Here is a 19283-nt window from a genome sequence, read left to right on the forward strand (position 1 = left end):
GTCACATGCTGGATTAGAGCAAGAACAGAGGGTGAGCAATTAGTCTGGGACGCCACTTGCTTTCTTTTTTTCTTTGGAAAGCACGGTTGAAGAAGGAAGACCAATGCAAAGATAACGGGGCTGCAGTGGGGTCACACAGGTAATCTAGAGCAGGTGCAACGTGCAGGTTCGTCCACTGTTAGAGGCAACGAGCGAGCACGTGGCTCATCATGCCTGCAGTGCCAGGAAGTGGTGAAAACCAAGCAAATGCTTGAAACCAATTACGTCGACCCGGTTGAACCTTGTATCAAAAGATATTGTGCACTATGGGAACCTACATGCATCAAGGTACAGTCCATGGCTTGGTCTTTCACTGAATATTTGAAGTACCGAATGTTAGAAGAATCCAACAGTTGATATTTGATTCGTGAATCGAATATTCGAGTATTCACATACCTTTTCTTTTTTATGTGGTTTCTACGTCTCACAGATGGTGGTGTTTGAAATGACATGTTTCTCCTGCAAGTTGCACACGATGATGCGTAATGTGAAAAGGTGATTTGCTAACAGATGATGCGTGGCAAGCGCCATCTTTTTGGTGTTTCTCGCGCATGTGCTTGCTTTTTGCTGCTTCCTACAGCTGGCGGTCCGCCGAACACGATCCATGCACTCGCATGTTCACGGTAACAGTGGGCCAAGCTTTTACATTTTTTTCACGTCGGACAAGAAATGTCAGTTCAAGTTTCTCATGGTTTTGAGGAAGCTTCCTCCCAGTGTTCTGCCTGGTGTTGCACACAGGTGACAAACCTATAGTAGAAAATGTTTCTTCAAAATATTTCTTTTCATTGGATATACTTAGTCTCTGTGTATTCTGCACATTGGAAAAAAGTAAGAGCGTTTCCTAGAGGTATTTTTACATCTTGTCCTTAAAAGATTAAAGCATGCCTTGCCGCAAAAATAATATCTTCTTGTCATGAAGCAGACTTTCGTTAATTCAGGACCACTTATTCGATCCCGACCAAAGATCCTGGCCAGCAGCCATGCAACAATATTAAGTTATAATGATTGTCTACATGTGTTTAGAAGAAGAATATTGCTTCAACATTTCTAAAACTATAGTGTAACAAAACCACGATTTGGTTATGAGGCACGCTGTAGTGGGGGACTCCAAATTAATTTTGACCACCCGAGGATCTTTAATGTGCCTTCAATGCACGAGACATGGGGGTTATTGCATTTCGCCCCCATCGAAATGCAGCCACTGCGCCCGGGACTTGATACCACAACCTCGTGCTTGGCAACGCAACACCATAGCTGCTAAGCCACCATGGTGGGTTAGCGTAATAAAGCAACAAGAACATACGAAGCCACAAGACGAAGACTAGACTAATTCCTGTACTACCCCCATTTGCATGGTTGACGAGTGACTTGCAGCAGCAGATTAGTTTCCTGTATAGAAGTCTTAGCAAGAGACTATTGTCATGCCATCCCCAGTGTTTGTGTATTGAGAATCAATCGAGCACGTGCTTTATAGTTTTGACTTTGTAGCCTGAAAGTGCTGTCCGTGAGTGTAGCCCAATCCTGCATGCTCCTCAGTGGCCCTACACAAACCCAGAGATAAAGTCCTCCTTGCTCACCTTGAAAGCAGCCAGAGGTCCGTGACTATCACACCTGTTGCCATCACGTAGACACACTTCCAGAAATTGAAGAAGAGACTGCGAACAGTGCCTGCATATAAAACAAGCAAACCACTCATTACTGAAACCCGTGCATAAAAAAAAATACAGTCTACAGTCGTTACAACGAACCTGCATACAACAGACTTTCGGATATATCGGACCATATGTTCTACCTATTTTATTAATGCAAGGAAGTTCACTTTTAACAGACTGTGCTACAATGGACTATCAGCCACAGTGGACGAAATAGTGGCAACCTTTTTTCAAAGTCAGGCGTATAAAACATACTTTTGCTGTGTTAACACGAGCTGACGACCAACTTGCAAAGGTTAGTCGACGATTGCAGCTCAATATCACATGCGTGAGAAAGGGAGGATGGTGGGACGGAAATGCGCTATCTTCTTCAGCATGCAAGGCACGAGAGGGGGAGGGCGAAGAGACGAGAGAGGGGGCTCTACTCCGGTGGCTGCCGTATCTTGAAAGCGATCTGCTATGTAGACAAAGTGTGCCCCGTGCTGGTAGCTTCGTATGTGCTGTGCTTTCGACATTTAGTTCGCATTGAAGTGAGAGAGCACGAAGGCCAATTTGCTCGCTGCTGCTGCTGCACTTATCTTGCTTAGGCAAAATTTCGTCTGTTTTTTTAGTTTGTAAGTTCGTCACTCACTCTTATAGCAATAAAGTTGTTGGACATCCTCACGATAGTTTTGGAAGCGAGGCATTTTGGACATTACGGACTTTGGATAACACAGACGTCTTTTGTTGGATTATCAAAGTCTGTTGTAATGAGAGTCGACTGTATATGTATTTGCAAGCAAGGCCTTCACCAAATATAATATGTGCGAGCGCAAAGCAGGGCTTCAAGCTCAAGTGTACTTATGCTCAGTTTCATACACAGCAACTGAAATTAAATTCTGGGGCATTACGTGCCAAAACTGCGATTTGATTACGAGGCATGCCGTAGTGAGGGATTCCGGATTAATTTTGACTGCCTGGGGTTCTTTAATGTGCACCCAATGCACGGTACATGGGCGTTTCTTTTTTTTCCATACATAGCAGGAAACATTATAAAGGCTGGAGAGACTTTTCTCGCTGCTCGCATTCATGACCAAAAGCTAGTGCATTGTATAGACAGATATAGGTATACACCACATATACGAGGTAACATTAAAGGGGCACTAAAGGCAAATATTAGGTCAAGCTAAAGTGATAGATTAGTGCTCGAGAATCTCTGAGGCATCAATATTATCGCAAACAGAGCCTTAATAATTGAGAAATTGAGGTAAACGAAGCACACGATTAGAGACTCCCCCAGGACATTCAAGTACTTGCCCCATGACGAAAGCGTCAAGTACTTGCCCGACGACAAAAGCACTCCTCAGTTAAATTCTGTCACTAGTACTCAACCAATGGTTGCAAAAAAAACATCCTTGTATTTTATTACAAGAAGAAAGAAAATGCTACTTGTCCAGTTCTACTTCATTTTTATAAAAGAAGAACTCATTGAAATTACCCTTGAAAACGATGCGGACGGTCGAAAGGTTTCGTTTTAGCTCGACTGCACACTGCCCACGCTCTCGCATAGTGCTGCGCTGGTTTTGCTGAATCGCGAAACTCGCACAAACTGCCAGTAGCAGTGAATTCAACTTCCATGACATGTTGTGGGATGCCCAAACAGTCTACACCACTTGACCAAAAAGCAGCTGCAGTGGCAAATCCACTACCCTGTCTTTGCTCGGTGCCGCCGTCTGTCGGGCGCCGTTTTACTCACCGACTTAGAGAATTAGATTAATTAGTTGAATATAATAATGGAATTTGATATTGATGCGCATTAATATTGCAGCATCAATATCGAATCAATCGAATTACCTGTCGGGTCAAATTAAACAAGATGTACAAAAATGCCCAAACACACTCCCGAATAAAACGTGCACCCACTTTTTGTGTCCAAATATAAAACTAACGTAGAAACAGCTTTGAAGTCGCAACAATATGGAAATATATTATGTATCCAATCTTTAGCAAGAAATATGGTATGTGTTGCACATTCATAATCATCTGAGCCTTAAGAAAATGTTTGGTAGAACCAAGCCTTTAAATTCCTGTGTTGCCACAAGCCATTGCACTCTGAAATGATCTTCCTGATAGCTTTGTCTCCATCACTAAGCGTGAAACATTCCGCGAGAATTTGTGCGTTCACTTCTTGCAAAGTTGTGTGTTAAGTATTGTACAGAATTTTTACAGTCATTAACAACATTCATTTGTTCCTGTTTATGCTTGATGTATTTTGTAGTACTTCCTGCCTCATCACTCAATGTTCCTACTGGAACGTGTGGTGTACTTATATATACGTAAATTGGTGGTCGGCTTCCTAGAGTCATCTTCGTTTCACATTTCTTTAAAGGTCAGGTTCGCCTTGGTGCACTGGTGTTATGTGGGAAAGCATAAAAATGCCGTGAAGGCAGTTTTGATTTCGTAACCGACTACACCGTACAGGCAATTTATGACCAAATTTTCAAAAGACGACGCTGCCCCTTTAGAATTGGGTAAATGCTGTAATCCGACAATTGTGAGCTCCGATTATTGCTTGCAAATCTTCCTAGGTCAGGCAGATAATAGGCTTTTTCCACAGGAACTGATATGCGTTAAACACGTTCACTGTCCCCTAGTCTCTGCCGAGACAAAAGCTGCCACTGAAGAGGTTGTTATTGAGGTCACCATTGTGGTTGGGCATGTGCGTGCCCACCATTTGCATAAGGTGGGTTTCGAATTATCCGGCGAAGGCCAATTTTAGGATTAAACTAGCAAAGGCTAAGCCCCACAGAAATGCATGTTCCCTGGCCAGGACCCTCATATCAAGGTAGAATAACCAGACTCAAGTTAACAGAAGTCTACTGTACTAGAGGGAGGCGAACATCAGCTTTCTCAAATAGGAATAAAACAAGCATAGCAAATATACAATATTGAATCGAATACTGAACTGTAAAATGCAGACGCATATATTTATAGCAGGAATAGAGTCGAACCCACTTACAACAATATTCAAGTGCTACGAAAATTCCATTGTTATAACCGATAATTGTTATAAGCGGGTTGCATGAAAAAATCAAAATGGGGGATGGCGCAGCTGTTCTGAGAAAACTACAATGGCGGGAGGCCAGTTCTTTGCACCACCTTTCTCCATCCTACTTATGATTGTGTTGGCTCGTTTAACTGTTTAACTCTGCTTCCTGCGTGCTCCGATCGCATGTTGTTAACAAGCCGCGGCTGTCGGCATTCAAGAATGGCACTGCTATAACAACTGAAAAGAAGGGTCACAGGCGGCAAGTGACATATGAGTTCCGTCGAGGCATCGCTTCGGTGGCCCCAAAAGGCGCCTTTTAAAAAATGCGGGAACGTTGCCGCAGAAGCAACTCTGCTTGAGAAATCCAGAACAAACCATGGAGCGAGATCGCCACAAGCATCTCACCACGTACTTCCCACTGGCTTGCACGAGAAAACTGCATGTCCGTCAGCCTTGCTTGCTTTACGCTAAGCTTGCCGACATCCTTCTTCAAGGCATCCAGGTGTTCCACGTAGTGAAAAGGAAGGTCCCGCGCGAAAACAAGTCCATGAGGGACTGAATCATCTACAGGACTTTTCGCACGGACAATGTTGAGGCAGTCTTCCCTACCGTGTCAGCGCTGCTGCCGTGGCCGTCACTGTTGCTATTCGATGCAAGCATATTCGCGGCAATCGCCTGATCAGTTAGAAGTACTTCGCTTCGAAGTATATAGCAGTGCGCTTTATTTTCGCCGGTAACATTGTGCATTGCCAATGATCAGCGGGCGGATCAACCATTTTCTGTTTCTGCAGCAAGTCAACCGAGGCTTAAAAACAATGCGGCCAGGAACGACTTCGATGCAACGAACAAAGAAACGCACGAGCGATTTAATCTGTCAGCAGAATGGCATAGAATGAGGGCTACAGAATAAAGAACCAACTGTGAGGGCCGTGCACGAAATTTGGGAGCAATGCCGCAGCGCTGGCAGTGTTGTCAGCCCAGTTGGCGCGGTCCATTCATGTTTTGGAGGGGTGGAGGGGCGATGGGAGAGATGTGCGCAAGGCTTGCGTGCATCTCTCGTGGAGAGAAGCGTGCGGCGGCAGTTGGGGTGGCGGGCGATCGTGCAGCAGATCGTGTTTAACTTCTTTCTTTTCAAGGATTTCGCATTCGATCACTCTTCGGCATGGACACTCAGCAGAGAGACTTCGTCCTTATAACCGATAATGCGGCATGGGGACATTGTAGTAGGCGGGTTACTTCCCCATAGAAAACAAACAAAAGTTGACGGTCCAGCAGCTTTTCATCATCATAACCGATACATTGTTAAAACAAGTATTGTTATAAGTGGATTCGGCTGTATTTATTTCGGTATAATTAGATACCATGCCTGTACTGACTAGTGTAAAAAGACACCTTACTAACGGGACAAATGATAAGTTTTAAACACAAGATCACCCATTGTTAGAAGTGCATCCAAATCTTCCAAACAACATTAAAGTTTGGTTGCGAAAGAATTGCTGCTGTATGACTAGCTTGCATTACCCATCTTGTTTTTGCATTGCTTCGAAACCTTTTGTCATTGACAAGCTTATAAATTCAAGCGATACTCTGTTTAGAAGACTGAAAACAGTAAAGAGATATCAACAATCGGTTGTTGGGAGATATTTACTTAGTTTACAATATTCGAATCCACCTAGTTTTTTTTCGAATCTGAATCTAATACTAAACACTAACTATTCGTATTCGAAACTGAGTATTTGAGCACCCGTAGTTAACACAAATGTCCCTTGAAATTCATTTTACTGTGTTGCTGTGGTTGCTGCTGCCGGAAATGCAATGTCAAGGTGTTTACTCTTGTGAGAAGCAACCTTTGCCAAGCTGTCTGCTCTAGCCATGACATAGCATCCGTGTGAAGAGCGAGATGATGCAGTGGAAGCGCAATGTTTGTGTAGGTATAGTACTGCGGACACGGCAGCGTGGAGTATCAAAGGAATCAGTAAATAACCTTGTTTTTTACCTGGAGACATATAGGGAATTTCGTGGCTTGGCGTGCACAGTAGAACCTCATACATACATTCTTAAAAAAAAAAAAAAAAAGAGATGCGAGAGAAAAACGTACCAGCCGGCAAAATGCATGATTTGAATAACTAAAAAATTTGGCAGACTCGAGTAGCACTGCATGAATCATTGCGAAATGAGACGTGGACGCACGCCGAGCTGGTGGGGCCCAGAAGCCCAAGAGTTAAATTGTCATTTCCCTATTGCACAGTGTTTTAAGACAGCCAGGGGAAACCAAAACAAAATCGAGCTGGTGGGCAAAGCCAAAATATGATGTCGTCAGAGTGGAACATGATGCTCACTTCATGTACTGCAGTAGGGAATGGTGACATGTCAGCGTTATTGCTATTAAAGTAGGCTTTCAATGACACTGCCACACATGCTATGAAACAGATAGGTGAAGATGCTTATCGCAACAGGCTTGGCAGCAATAGGAGATATGCTGGTACCGGATGAAGAAACTGAATGCATGCCACCCTTTCCACGCGATATGGAAGGGTGAATACTGCAGGGAAGCTGCTGTGGTGGGCACCTACTGCTCTCGATTACGCGCTTCGCACCTTTTTTTTCTTGCAGGGGTGGGAATGCCCAAAGTCATTTCGGAGCAATCTTTTGATGCAAGTAAAATTGCAGTATGCTGCAGTTTGGAGCAGACAAAATTGCATTTTGGAGAAGCTTGGAGCAGGCTAAATTTCATTTAGGAACAATTTGGAGCAGATACAATTTCATTTTTAAGCAGTTTGGAGCAGGCCAATTTGAATTTTGGAGGAATAATGGAATATGGCAGGCCACTTCGAAACAACACCGAAACAGAATAAACCAACATGAGCGCCGTACTGTAACTATCTGAAGCGTCTTAAGCTGAATTTTGAAGCTCCCCAATACTGAAACTGCTTAGTCCATACAAATTTTGGTAGTAGTGCCTGTAGATATTCATTTAGTGGTAGCAACCACAAAAGATTATGCAGATTCCACGCACGGTGGGAATCGACGTAAGCGAAACTTTCCATGCTGGATGCTTTTATTCACAATAATTAGCGGTGATGTTGACGGCCAAAGCTTAATTTCTTCAATGTTTAGGCTAACACGAGAGTGGTGAGTTGATGTTAAATGTTACCTTGCGTGCACCAGTGCTGTTTGTCTACGTAGCGCACAAAACACACAGGGAAAGGTGTTTGAGGCGCTGTTGTGCACCATATTTTATAACCTCTGAGAGGGTTGAGCGTTGTCATTGCCTCACATGGCACATCGCATTGTGGTGGAAGTATTAGACTTGAATTGGATTATGGGGCTGTACGTGCCAAAACCACACTCAGATTATGAGGCACGCCATAGTGGCGGACTCCGGATTAATTTTGACACTGTGATGTCCTTTAATGTGTCTCAAAATCTAAGTGCACATACGTCTCCTATTTCACCCCCGTCGAAATGCAGCTGCCGTGATTGGGGTCAAATCCACGACCTCTAGCAATGCCACAGCCGCAAAGCTAATGCGGCAGGCACAGAAGTGTTGATTTGATGGTTGACTGCTTCCGTAGTGTCTCCTGGACCCTGCAGTGCGGTTTAATTAATGCGGCTCTGCTTCTGGGCACCCCGCGCGAGAGTTGCCCTCTTGACATGTTTGCATGGCGTTTATTTTTCAGAAATAGCAGCAACGTACTGTACCGTACCTTGAAATTAAGCTTATCCTGTGTCTCCGCAACCGCTATCGTATAGTAGTGGGGTTTCCTCGCTTTTTCACGTCACCTGCCCTGCTCTCTTGTATGGGAACTGCCTTTTCTCCCTTTCCTTCTCTACATTTCTATCTGCATCCCTTCTGGCCTCCCACGTTAGTAGAAAGGCAAGCGCCGCAGTTTCTGCAATGCTTTTGAGGGGAGTCACGGATAATTATAGCTGTCAAGCGGCTAATGTGGCGATGGCCAGGGGGCTTCAGAGGGTATTGTGCACATTTGATGCGGTGGGGAGAAAACGAGTTTCTCCTGTCGCCTTTCCTCTCTTACTCGCGCTTTCCTCTCTTACCCAATGCGGTGTGCACGACAGCAGCCCACAGCAGAAGCAGCGGCAGTGGGAAAGTCGAAGGAAGAGGCAAAGAAAGCTTCGCTTTAAGAACATGCATTCTGCAATAATGATTCCGAAATTTCGAAAAGTTGCCCACAACTTTTTTTTTATGAATACGTTTTTCATTAATGTTTCGATGGTGTTGGCGAAGTGCATGGAAATTCACCAACAGACCGTACAGAGAAGCCAGAGTTATGAACTACTGTTTTATTATTGTGAAAGCAATTATATGGACACTTCATACACATCTACCGTTGGCGTCGGCACAATGTTCTGTATAAAGTTGAAGGGTGATAATGTTGCCATGCACGGCCTTCCGCCGTGCGCAAGGCACTGGGGGGAGGAGAGGAGGGGGGGCGGGGCGTTCTAATCTGGCGCCTTCTGCATATGGCGCAGCTGCACGGGCCCTTGAAAGCTATGCGCGCTTATATATAGCTATACAGAGTGTATGCGCCGAGTGCTGATAGCTATGCGTGTGTCGTGTTCTCGCCGCTTAGTTCACGGTGAAGCGAGAGGCAGCACGAACGTTGATTCGCCTGCTGCTGCGCTTCCTCACTCCAGCGTTTTGATGGCGAGTGCGTACGGTGATCGTGTGAGGTATGTTCCCGTTTGCTTGTGTGGTGTGACACCAAGCTTGTTAATTTATAATAACTTTTTTATAGTTTGTAGCCGTACGCTTACAAGTTAATACGGCAGGTAAAAATAGTATAATTACTTCGTATAGCTTTTTAACTAATTTGCTATCGCGATCGATGCTTTGCCTTTCAGGCGAAACTGACTTTTTTTGAAAGCCATTTTTACATAATAGACCAGGGCGATTCCAAAGCACCTAATGCTTAACTTTGTGGTTTAACATAAAACTATTACAATCTGTTTTTATTCCAAATCCGCCATTAACCGTTTGTGATCGGTCAAAATGGCTCAGGCCTCGCCACATGGGCATGAAAACAGAATGAAATATTTTTACGTTACACAATCCCTGGGGTCAGAGACGCCCGCCCTCCGAACCAGTTGCAGCACGTGCCTCCCTAATACCTATAGTTCGTTCGCAGCGTCCTCAGCCTACTCCGAATACAGCTGCCCTGGTCGTTCTGACAGCAGCAACAGCAGCCAGCTGTGGTTGCATGTGCACTGACCGCTTGCCGGAAATGCCAATAAGTCCAGTGTTATGAGCGCGAAAATTACGAGAAACTGTGTGGGAGGCGCCGTCGTGCAGTGTGCGGCATGTGAACGGCTGCACTCTCTCCAAGAGAACGAATCCGCTCGCTGTTCGCAGCCAGTGCCGGAGCACCCATGCCGAAGCCGTTCTGGCGCAGCGTGCCGTAATTTCGGTCAGTTTTCTGTGTTTGGCACAGTTTGGTGCAGGAGTCCCACTCCTGTTCGTGTGTACATGGCACCAAGTGGCCGGAAAATGTGCAATACTGACACATGTACTTCTTACTCGTTTAAATTATGGGGTTTTACGTGCCAAGACCACTTGCTGATTATGAGGCAAGCTGTAGTGGAGGACTCCGGAAATTTCGACCACCTGGGGTGCTTTAACGTGCACCTAAATCTAAGTACACAGGTGTTTTTGCATTTTGCCCCAATCAAAATGCTGCCGCTGAGGCCCGGATTCAATCTCGCGACCTCGTGCTTAGCAGCCCAACACCATAGCCATTAAGCAACAACGGTGGGTTTCTTTATCATTTTCTTGGGGACTGCGCATTTGACCTGCTAACAACTTGACGTTATTGCTCAGCGCAAGATGCACCTCCACTATTTAGAACTTACATGAAGGCTATCGTTGATCTATCTGTAGTGCATGTCCTCGCCGAACCCTGTGTAGTTGGATTGCATGCGCAACATGAATTGTGTAGTAGTTTTTGGAAATCACACAGGCACCAGCGTTTACATTGAAAACTTCAACCAGCGATTTATTAAAGCCGACGTGCTCGATCAGCCGATCAGATTTTCAACTATCGCCAACTGTGTTCGCCACTTTCGTTATGCTTTGAATGTCACTTGCTTTTGGGGGCACAAGTTCACCTAATGATGAGTTTCTTTTATTACTCACAGTTTTGATACTGTGTTCTTGACTGTCACTACAATGTGACAATAATATTGCAGTTTGGCAATACTGAATGTTGGCGCCAAGAGATCCCGTTTTCCAGGAATGCATAGCTGGCAGGAAAGAAGGCTAACTGTATTCAGTTATGTTTTTGTATTCTTGGTCATAGACTTAGGTGTCGGGAAATCGTACAAGACGGGATTGTACCAATGAAGGTCTACTGTATTTCAGATAAATTTAACCATAAGTGCAAGTAGGAGCCATTTTGCTTAGTTGCTCCCAGCAATACAAAACACCACGAAACAAGTTCTTTCAAATTAGAAAGGACGAAAGGCACAATATCACGCATATTAGAGTTGTTAATGTGCATGAGAGCTACTAGCCTGTTGCAGCATCAGGTGAAGAACTCGAGTGTTTTATTTGAAAATCTAACCAGTTCAAGCTGCGCTTTCTATGAAGGTGGATAGATTGCATGATTCAGTTGAAGAATATACTTGTTCTAATGCTTTATTCAAAGGCAGCTTAGCCAGCAAAACTTCATGGACCATAGCAGATGTTAGGGTGCAGTGCTTTATATTGTTGCAATGACAGGACGCTCAAAACAACTTTGAGCATAAACATATGGAGTTGAAATGTATCAGATCATGTCACTTCAGTTTTATAGATTTTGTTCTGTGACTACACATTTAATTTTTTTTTCTTAGAAGTGATCAAAGTAGTTCTGCTTCATTCCACCAACTCCGTGGGAGGAGGGGAAAGCTACAAGATGAACTCGTGACAAACTATTCGGAAGCAGCAGGGATGATGTCCTTCCTGGCTTCTCTAAGGCCTGGTAACAATGGCAGTGGACAAGGAGGAGGCCAGTTATGTATTGATACAATGTTCTGAAGGCTTTTTGGAGTTTCGAACTTGAAAAAGCCGAGTAACTGAACCAACATATTGTTGCACAACACAATGCGTTATCTGCTTGTATCAAGTATCTTTTTCTCCCAACATGGGATGTCAGGAAATTATTATGAAGAGCCTTTGAAAACCTTGCAAAAGTTTACACATGTTGTGCTGCAAATGTTTCCTGTCACATTTACTAAAACAAATAATTATTTGCCATTTCACTTTACTCGTTTCTGTATCTGCCTGCTGGTAGAGAGTGAAATCCAAGAGGTGAAATAAAGCGTTAACAGAATGGCGTCAACAAGCGACTTGAATTTGGCACTTGCTCCTGCATCTTCCCTCAGTCTCAAACAAGATGGTGTTGCACTACGGGTACAGCATGCTGCCATCTTTGCTTTAGTAGCGCCTCCAAACACTGGGGCACTCATGTGGCACTGCAAACACCGATCTCGGGGACTGTGGGGGGATATGGAAGTTTCATCAGCCTGCTACCAGCCTGCTATCACCACCGAACTAGTGGAGTGAAACTTTTCTTTGACCAGCGGCCGCAATGTACTGCCGGTGTTCCCAAACTAAGACATGGTATCTGGCATAGTGGACATACTATTTGGGTCACTGAGGAAGAGTAAATGGTCTCAAACCTTAGTAAACGCAGTCTTAGGCTCCTATACAATACCATGCATTCTGCCTTCACCATCACAACATTAATCGTGGCTGAGCAGACACCGTCAAACTGCACAATGTTACGGTGAGCTGATGCAGGAACTTCAAGCGGCGTCACCAGCACCCTTTCATTTTTTGGATCGGTTTTGGTTCACCAAGTGGTGACATTTACGGTATAGGTGGTGTCCAAATCTATGTCCCATAGGGTGGCGCCCTCTGGATTTGAAATGCGAATTTTAAAGACTACGCTTTTGCTGGACGAATGCACTGGATACAATTTGGGAGCCGGAAGCATGTCACAGACGTCGGGTTGTAGGCAAAGACCTACTGTAGGAAGGTAATGCAGTAATACAACAACCGACGTGAAGGCCACATGCAGACTTACGCGCTAGCGATGACTCTTGGTATCGCGTGGCTGCCACGGTAACGTCCTCCTCTCCTGCCGCAGTCGCCAGCCATGCTTCCCTGTGCTGCCGCAGTTGGTCAGCTCTGGGCAACGTGGGCGATGCCCCGCCGTCCCCGGCATTGACAATGTACACAGAACGTGGACGCGGCCAGCGACTCCTTTTGGTGGTGTTGCCTGCACAAGGATGGCAAGGTCATATTGGCCAGCTTTCACTGGCAAATAGACAGTTGTCAAATAGTGTTCGGCGTCATACGTAAGTCAAATACAGTAGAATCTCGTTATTTCAACCTACAAGGGGACCGGTAATTTATTAAAATAAAACAGATTGTGTACCACAGTGCACAAAACTAAACCATCACTGGGCTTGCATAGAAAAAGTCTGATCAGTCCTTCATCACTGCATGACATAAGTCTAAGTGCACACTGGAGGCCCCTCACCAGGCCCCACAGCAAATTGGTTGTTAGTTGAAAAGTTATGTGCCCTCCAGAGAGTGCTCTACCCCAAGACTTTTTTTATATTGGTGCATTAAGAGCACAGTTAGAAAAGTTTGAAGTGCCGCGAATCCACGATTTAGTAAGCAAACTCCACTGCCAACATATACACTCTCTCCACTAGCCCCCGTCTAGCCTCCGGAAGCGAAATTCGTTCCCTGCATTCTCTCATACTGGAGCCAGAGGAGAGACATACATCACGGGCCCCGCCTTCATTTCTTTTTCTCTCTCGTTTTTGCTGTGAGGTGCACATTCCGGCAATGCTGTCGCGTGCGAGCTGTTGCATTGATCTTGTTTTGCGCAGTGTGCAAATTTGCAAGCTGTGCGCGAGGACACCCGACTAGTGGTATAAGTTGGTGTCACACGGGCAAGTGGATCAAAGAGCACGATCGCATGCTCAAACCCGACAGAAAATGACAGATAGTTTCATCTCCTGTGCACACGTTTGCACAACGAGGTAACAAGCAGCCGAAAAGGAAGTACGTACGTCTTGCTACTGCATGTAGTAAAAAAGAGAGACATTCTGTTTGTACGTTTTATTATTTCGCTGAACTTTAAATCGTCTAGTGTAGCAACAGATCAAACAAATTACTGCTGTAGCCTCGAATAATTTTCAATGTGCCGCAGTGAGTGACGTTTCACCAATGGGAATTATGTAGGCACACTTCCGAGTCTCACCTCAACTCTGGCTGGGAGTGCAGCTGCCTCTTAAGATGGGCGCGTGGCGGTCTGTTTGAAATTTCAGCTGTTTTCATGGTGTGTGGCGGTGCAATACTTTGCAGACGCCATCGTCAGTGCACATTGTATACACTGTACTAGTTTAAAATGACCAAAATTGTAGTATCATGAGAAGCCAACAAACACTGACATCAAGGACAACATAGGGGAAATTGCTTGTGCTTAATAAATGAAATAATGAAAGAATAAATTAATGGAAATGAAAGTGGATCAATAAACAACTTGCCGCAAGTAAGGAACGATCCCACAACCTTTGCATGCGAAGGTTGTGGGATCATTTCTCATCTGCAGCAATTTGTTTTTGCATCCACTTTCATTTTCATTTACTTATTGTGTCTATTTCATTAATTAAGCACAAGTAATTTACCCTATGTTGTGCTTGGTGTCAGTCTTTGTTGGCTTCTTATGATATGACTAATAAAAATGAGGCTCCTCAGTTAACCCTCTTTCTTCCCGTTTCAAACCTGGTGTAGGGCCCTTTAAGCGAGATGGGAAAGGAGGGTGTACACTGCTTTGATTTCATCGGTTTGGTCTCTGCTTTCAGTGCATCTTTCGCCATTTTTATGGCACACAACATTACGGTGGCTAGCGACGTGTCGGACCTTCACTTTTGACTCTGGTTTGAAAAGTGGTGATGGGAGTGAACAAGTTTGTTCAAAATAACTGCCACATAGTTTTGGAGTTCAAATTCGCAGGAGTTTTTCTCCATTCAAATATATAGGACCTTGCCAGGACCAAGAGCAGTTCGAATTACCTGTCAATTCTAATTAAGAGATTTTTAATTATTGGGATGTCATCACACAAGCACTCTGCAGGACTCCACAGCTTGCAGTGCATCCCTTGATGAGCTTTCATTACGTGTATGGAAATGCAAACATTACGAAAACGTTTGAAGGCAGGGTACCATCTGGACACTCATGTGAAAATTGTCCGAAGGCTACCATTCCGAAGTTTCTAAGCCAATGCTCAGAACGACAGAAAGCTGAGCTAGTTGGTAAGGATTCATAATGCAAAGAAGGGGTAAGGCGTGCAACACAGACACAATAGAAGTGGACTTGTGTCTCTTGCGTCCGTGTCTCCACGCCTTACCCCTTCTTTGCATTATAAGCCAATGCATCTGGTCAGGCTTATAGATGCCAGGATTGCTGAATGATCTTGAAAACTGGATGCGCTAAGCACTCATAACTAGCATTTCAGGGGAGTTTAAACTAAGCCAAAGGTTATTTCACAATTTATTGAGTATCAACGACAGCTCAGCCACGGTTGCTGCCATGTTCATTACGTACATTAAATTTGCCAAATAATGTATGTTAACGAAGTGCACATAAACCACAGAAACCCAACAGCATGCATAAACTGTTTATATATGCTTTTAAGCACTATTCTAAATTTGTTTGACAAAAGTGCTAAGGTAAGAAAAACTGAAAGACATCAAGCCACACGTGTTTAAATTAAGTTAGTTCTGGGGCTTTAAGTGCCAAAACCACGATGTCATTGTGAGGTATTCCGTAGTGGGAGAGACTGGATTAATTTTTACGACACAAGTTTTATTAACATGCACCGAATGGATGGTACACAGGCATTTTTGCATTACGCCCACATCGAAATGTTGCTGCTGTGGCCAGGATTTGATCCATTGCCTTCTGGTTTAGCCGTGCAACAATTAACCCACTATGCAAGAACGGCAGTTAAGCCACATGTGTTTATCAACTATGGTAAAAAAAAACCATAATTACTATGTGCCAAAAATATTCAAATGACCTCACTGTCGACTAACACAATGTCAGTACGAAATAGCATAAACAGCCACTTTTACTAATGATTCCGCTAAGCATCTGCTTTTTGGTGATAGTACACACCTTATTAAAGATGATTTACTTTAGATGCAGCACTAAAGCAGCAGCAAACTCAAACAGCACTGAGTAGCAAGCAACACTTTTTTACAGATCGCAACAACTCTTTTTCCAAGTTTGCTTTGTCTAATTTTGCCTGCTTAAGGAACTTGTCCACAAACAATTGCTTCACAGAAAGAAGTCTTCCTCTGACGTCCTTTTGCTACCGCAGCAGAAGACCCAAAGACCTGACGGGAGAAACGCTTTTGCACACAGTAGTTTTTGTAAAACATCACGCAACATTTCTAAAGTCGTGAAACGAGTCCAAATTCGTGAACATTACAAAAAATTCAGCTGTATATTACAGGATATACAGCTGAACCTTGTTAATATTATTCTGTTTCGTACAATTTCCAGGTGCCCATGTTTGCAATTGCGAACACAAAAAATGACCCCATCACGTTGCACTGTTGATACTGTTGCATTGGATGATAGGCTGCGCGAACGTTACAATGCTAAGAATTGTAGTACAGCTGGGGGGTTTCTTGCACAGCACTACAAAACGTGTGGTTGCAAACCTGTTTTAGAAGAATGCGTCACTCTAGGTCGTAGTCACAATCAGGTTACAAGAGAAATCATCGCAGCAAAAGCTATCATACGTCTTGGCCATGCATGTGTAAGCTCACCTTCATTATCATTATCAAGCAATGAATTGGCGCATCTCAGACTGCCGTCACAGGCTGTCTGAATGTTTTTTACATGGTTACTTTTGCTTTTGTTGCTTGGTTTTGTGTTGTCTCTTCATGTCACATGGTTCGTTGAGTGTATAAGTAGCCTCCTGAGTCATGAAATAAACTATCAGTTGGAAGTTAGCGCTCACCCTGTTCTCCGTACCTTTTCATTACCCCTTCCGCCTTCCTCTTCTGCTCGTTCTGAGCTGCGCTACAAGCCTAAACAGTCGCTGTCACACCAGTTAATACGTTCCCGGAAAACATGGTCTTTCAGTACCAACATTCTTTACATAAACCAAATTGATCGTATGGCACGTTTTCGAGCTGCTAGATCCCATGTGAACAAGAAAAGGCGTGCAGCACACTAGAGTCGAGAGCTGTAGTCTCCTGCCAAGGAAGCTTCCCTGCAGTACTTGTCCGGAAATTGGTACTTTACAGCGCGTTTTAGAAGGGCATGCTGTGCACATGCATCGACCAGCCACATGTCGCCTAGCAACAGGGATGCGCCTCTTCTGTGTATCATTTTTCCCTCTTTGGCTTGTGCAGTTGAATGCTCTTCTTTTTTTTCTATTCTTCCCCGCAAGGCCTGGCACGGAGGGTGCCTGCCATGGAGAGTGGAGCTACCTGGTACGCGGCTCCCATTGGCAGTTAGGTAAATGCCGCTTTAGTGGCCAAAGACCAATGAATAATGACACTAACTGCAAATGTTCTTTTTTTCATTGTGGCATATCTATTTGAAAACTTACATCGAAGTTTACGTTCACGGCTGAGTGAGGCCTACACAGAGTGTAGCATTCTGGAATGCACTGCAAAAAAGCTCTCCCGCTCGCCCGCCCCTGTCACATGAACATGCTGGCCTGCACTTACCCCCGTATTCACAAATGCAACTTAAGTTGAAGCCCATGCTTGACTTGATCTAAGTGACGCCTATCGGGAACATGCCGAAGGAAACGCAGTGAGCGTCTTTGGGCACGTTAACGCCAGGCGTCATTTACATCAAGTCAAGCATGGCCTTCGACTTAAAGGGATACAGAATAAAAATCGAAGAATATAGAGAAAGCCCCACAATTGCATTCCTAAGACACGATTGCTATAGTATATAGTCATTATTCGGGCTACTTTTGAGCGGATGGCTTTATTTTTGACTCTCTATGAGCGGCCACCGCGTCACTCGCAAAGCGCTCCCGACAACGAGCCGGCGGATCTGACGTCACACCTACCCTCAGCAGCCGCGAAGCGAGCTGGCCGGCTGCGCAGTTTTGTTTTCCTCGCGCTGCGCAGTGCAAAATTCAAATTTCTAGTGAGAGCGATAGCATGAGCGGAACTTATGACTCCGACTTGGATGAGTGGCCTACTGAACGACCACGAACGATAAAGGCGTATGCCTACGATCCGTCCGCGTCGTCAAGCGAAATTGACGACGACCCGCCGCAGCAGTCCCCTTCCGCGGTGCCGAGAGAGTCTGGACCAGCAAAGTGGTGTTTACACTGTGCATTCCATGTACACGCCTTCGCCTCGAGAGATCAGGGGCGGCATCATAGGTGGAAGCCACATATAAACGCGGTTCCTGCGGCTCGGATCGCAAGCTTGCACCTGTCACGAATGAGTTAGCGAGACCAGAGGCGCACGCCTCATTGACAGTGTTGCATCCGTGGCGGCGCGCCCAACGTGATTCACTCACGCAAACGCTTTGCCATGTTTGGCTTCAACAGAGCGAGGACGCTTATGCCTCAGGCTATGCAATGTCAGGCTACTGTCAGGCTACTCTGCGTTCTGCGCAAAGCGGCTTGCTCCGCCCGCTTGGATGGGTAGCTGCTAGCGCGTAAAACATGAAAGCCACCAATGCACAATACAGGTGCCGCGAGTACACACTGTACAAAAAAAGAAAGAAACGTAGAAATCGTTGAAGATATTGACGCGTGTAAACCTCCGTGTACCTACGCCATCGGAGCAGTTGTGGCCGGCCGCGTGAGCTAACAGTCGGCTGCCGACTCTCGCGCGGCAGGTGCTTGATGCGCGCAAGTAGCTGTTTTGAGAATAGATACGATGAAGCAACGGGTGAGGATTGAAGCCAGGCATCTGCAGTGACTGAAATGCGCCTCTGTGAGCAGGGAACGTCTTGTTATTCACGGTGTGAACGAGTACATGCGCAGCGGTTTCAGCGTCCCGTTGTTTCATCGCAGCCGAGCACTCCTTCCCTTGGTGCACACGAGATGGCGCCACCAGTCTCATGTCGGCGAAATTGTTTTCGTCAGCCGTCGGTTCAGACGATGCGGATTTCGATTCATTTTGGCAGAATTGGCCAAACATCTGGCTCGGAACGTCGTACAAACGACAAATTACGGTCAAACGGCACCTGTGCGCAAAACTACAGCGTGAACAAGTACGCGAGAAAAAGACTACCGCTGCCTGCCGTTTTCACATACGCACAGCAGACCCTCGGCATATTGCGGCGTTGACACGGCTGCTCCACACATCAAACCACAAATCCACGAGATGAAAGACGAGGTTTTCGAACAGCTCACACGAGGAAGCGGTACGAATAGGGCGGTCGAACAAAGAAAGCGCGTTGCTGCAAACGTCAACTCGCCCCTTCGCGCGCTCAGTGTGGACGATCGCTCGCGATGGCCCGGGCCTCGAGGTGGGTAAGCGTGACGTGACATCCG

At 45.2% G+C, this 19283-nt stretch overlaps 1 protein-coding gene across 1 annotated transcript in view; it reads right to left on the reverse strand.

The window, feature by feature from the left end:
• Positions 1-19283, reverse strand: part of LOC126538835 (uncharacterized) — a 95754-nt gene that overhangs the window by 60020 nt on the left and 16451 nt on the right. Inside the window, exons 5-6 of the mRNA XM_050185554.2 lie at positions 12804-12998; positions 1617-1707 (exon numbers count right to left, since the gene is read on the reverse strand). Of these exons, the coding sequence (XP_050041511.1) occupies positions 1617-1707; positions 12804-12998 (286 nt within the window). The remainder of the gene's footprint in view (positions 1-1616; positions 1708-12803; positions 12999-19283) is intronic.

The sequence above is a fragment of the Dermacentor andersoni genome, chromosome 8, assembly GCF_023375885.2.
Source record: "Dermacentor andersoni chromosome 8, qqDerAnde1_hic_scaffold, whole genome shotgun sequence".
Classification (NCBI taxonomy): domain Eukaryota; kingdom Metazoa; phylum Arthropoda; class Arachnida; order Ixodida; family Ixodidae; genus Dermacentor; species Dermacentor andersoni.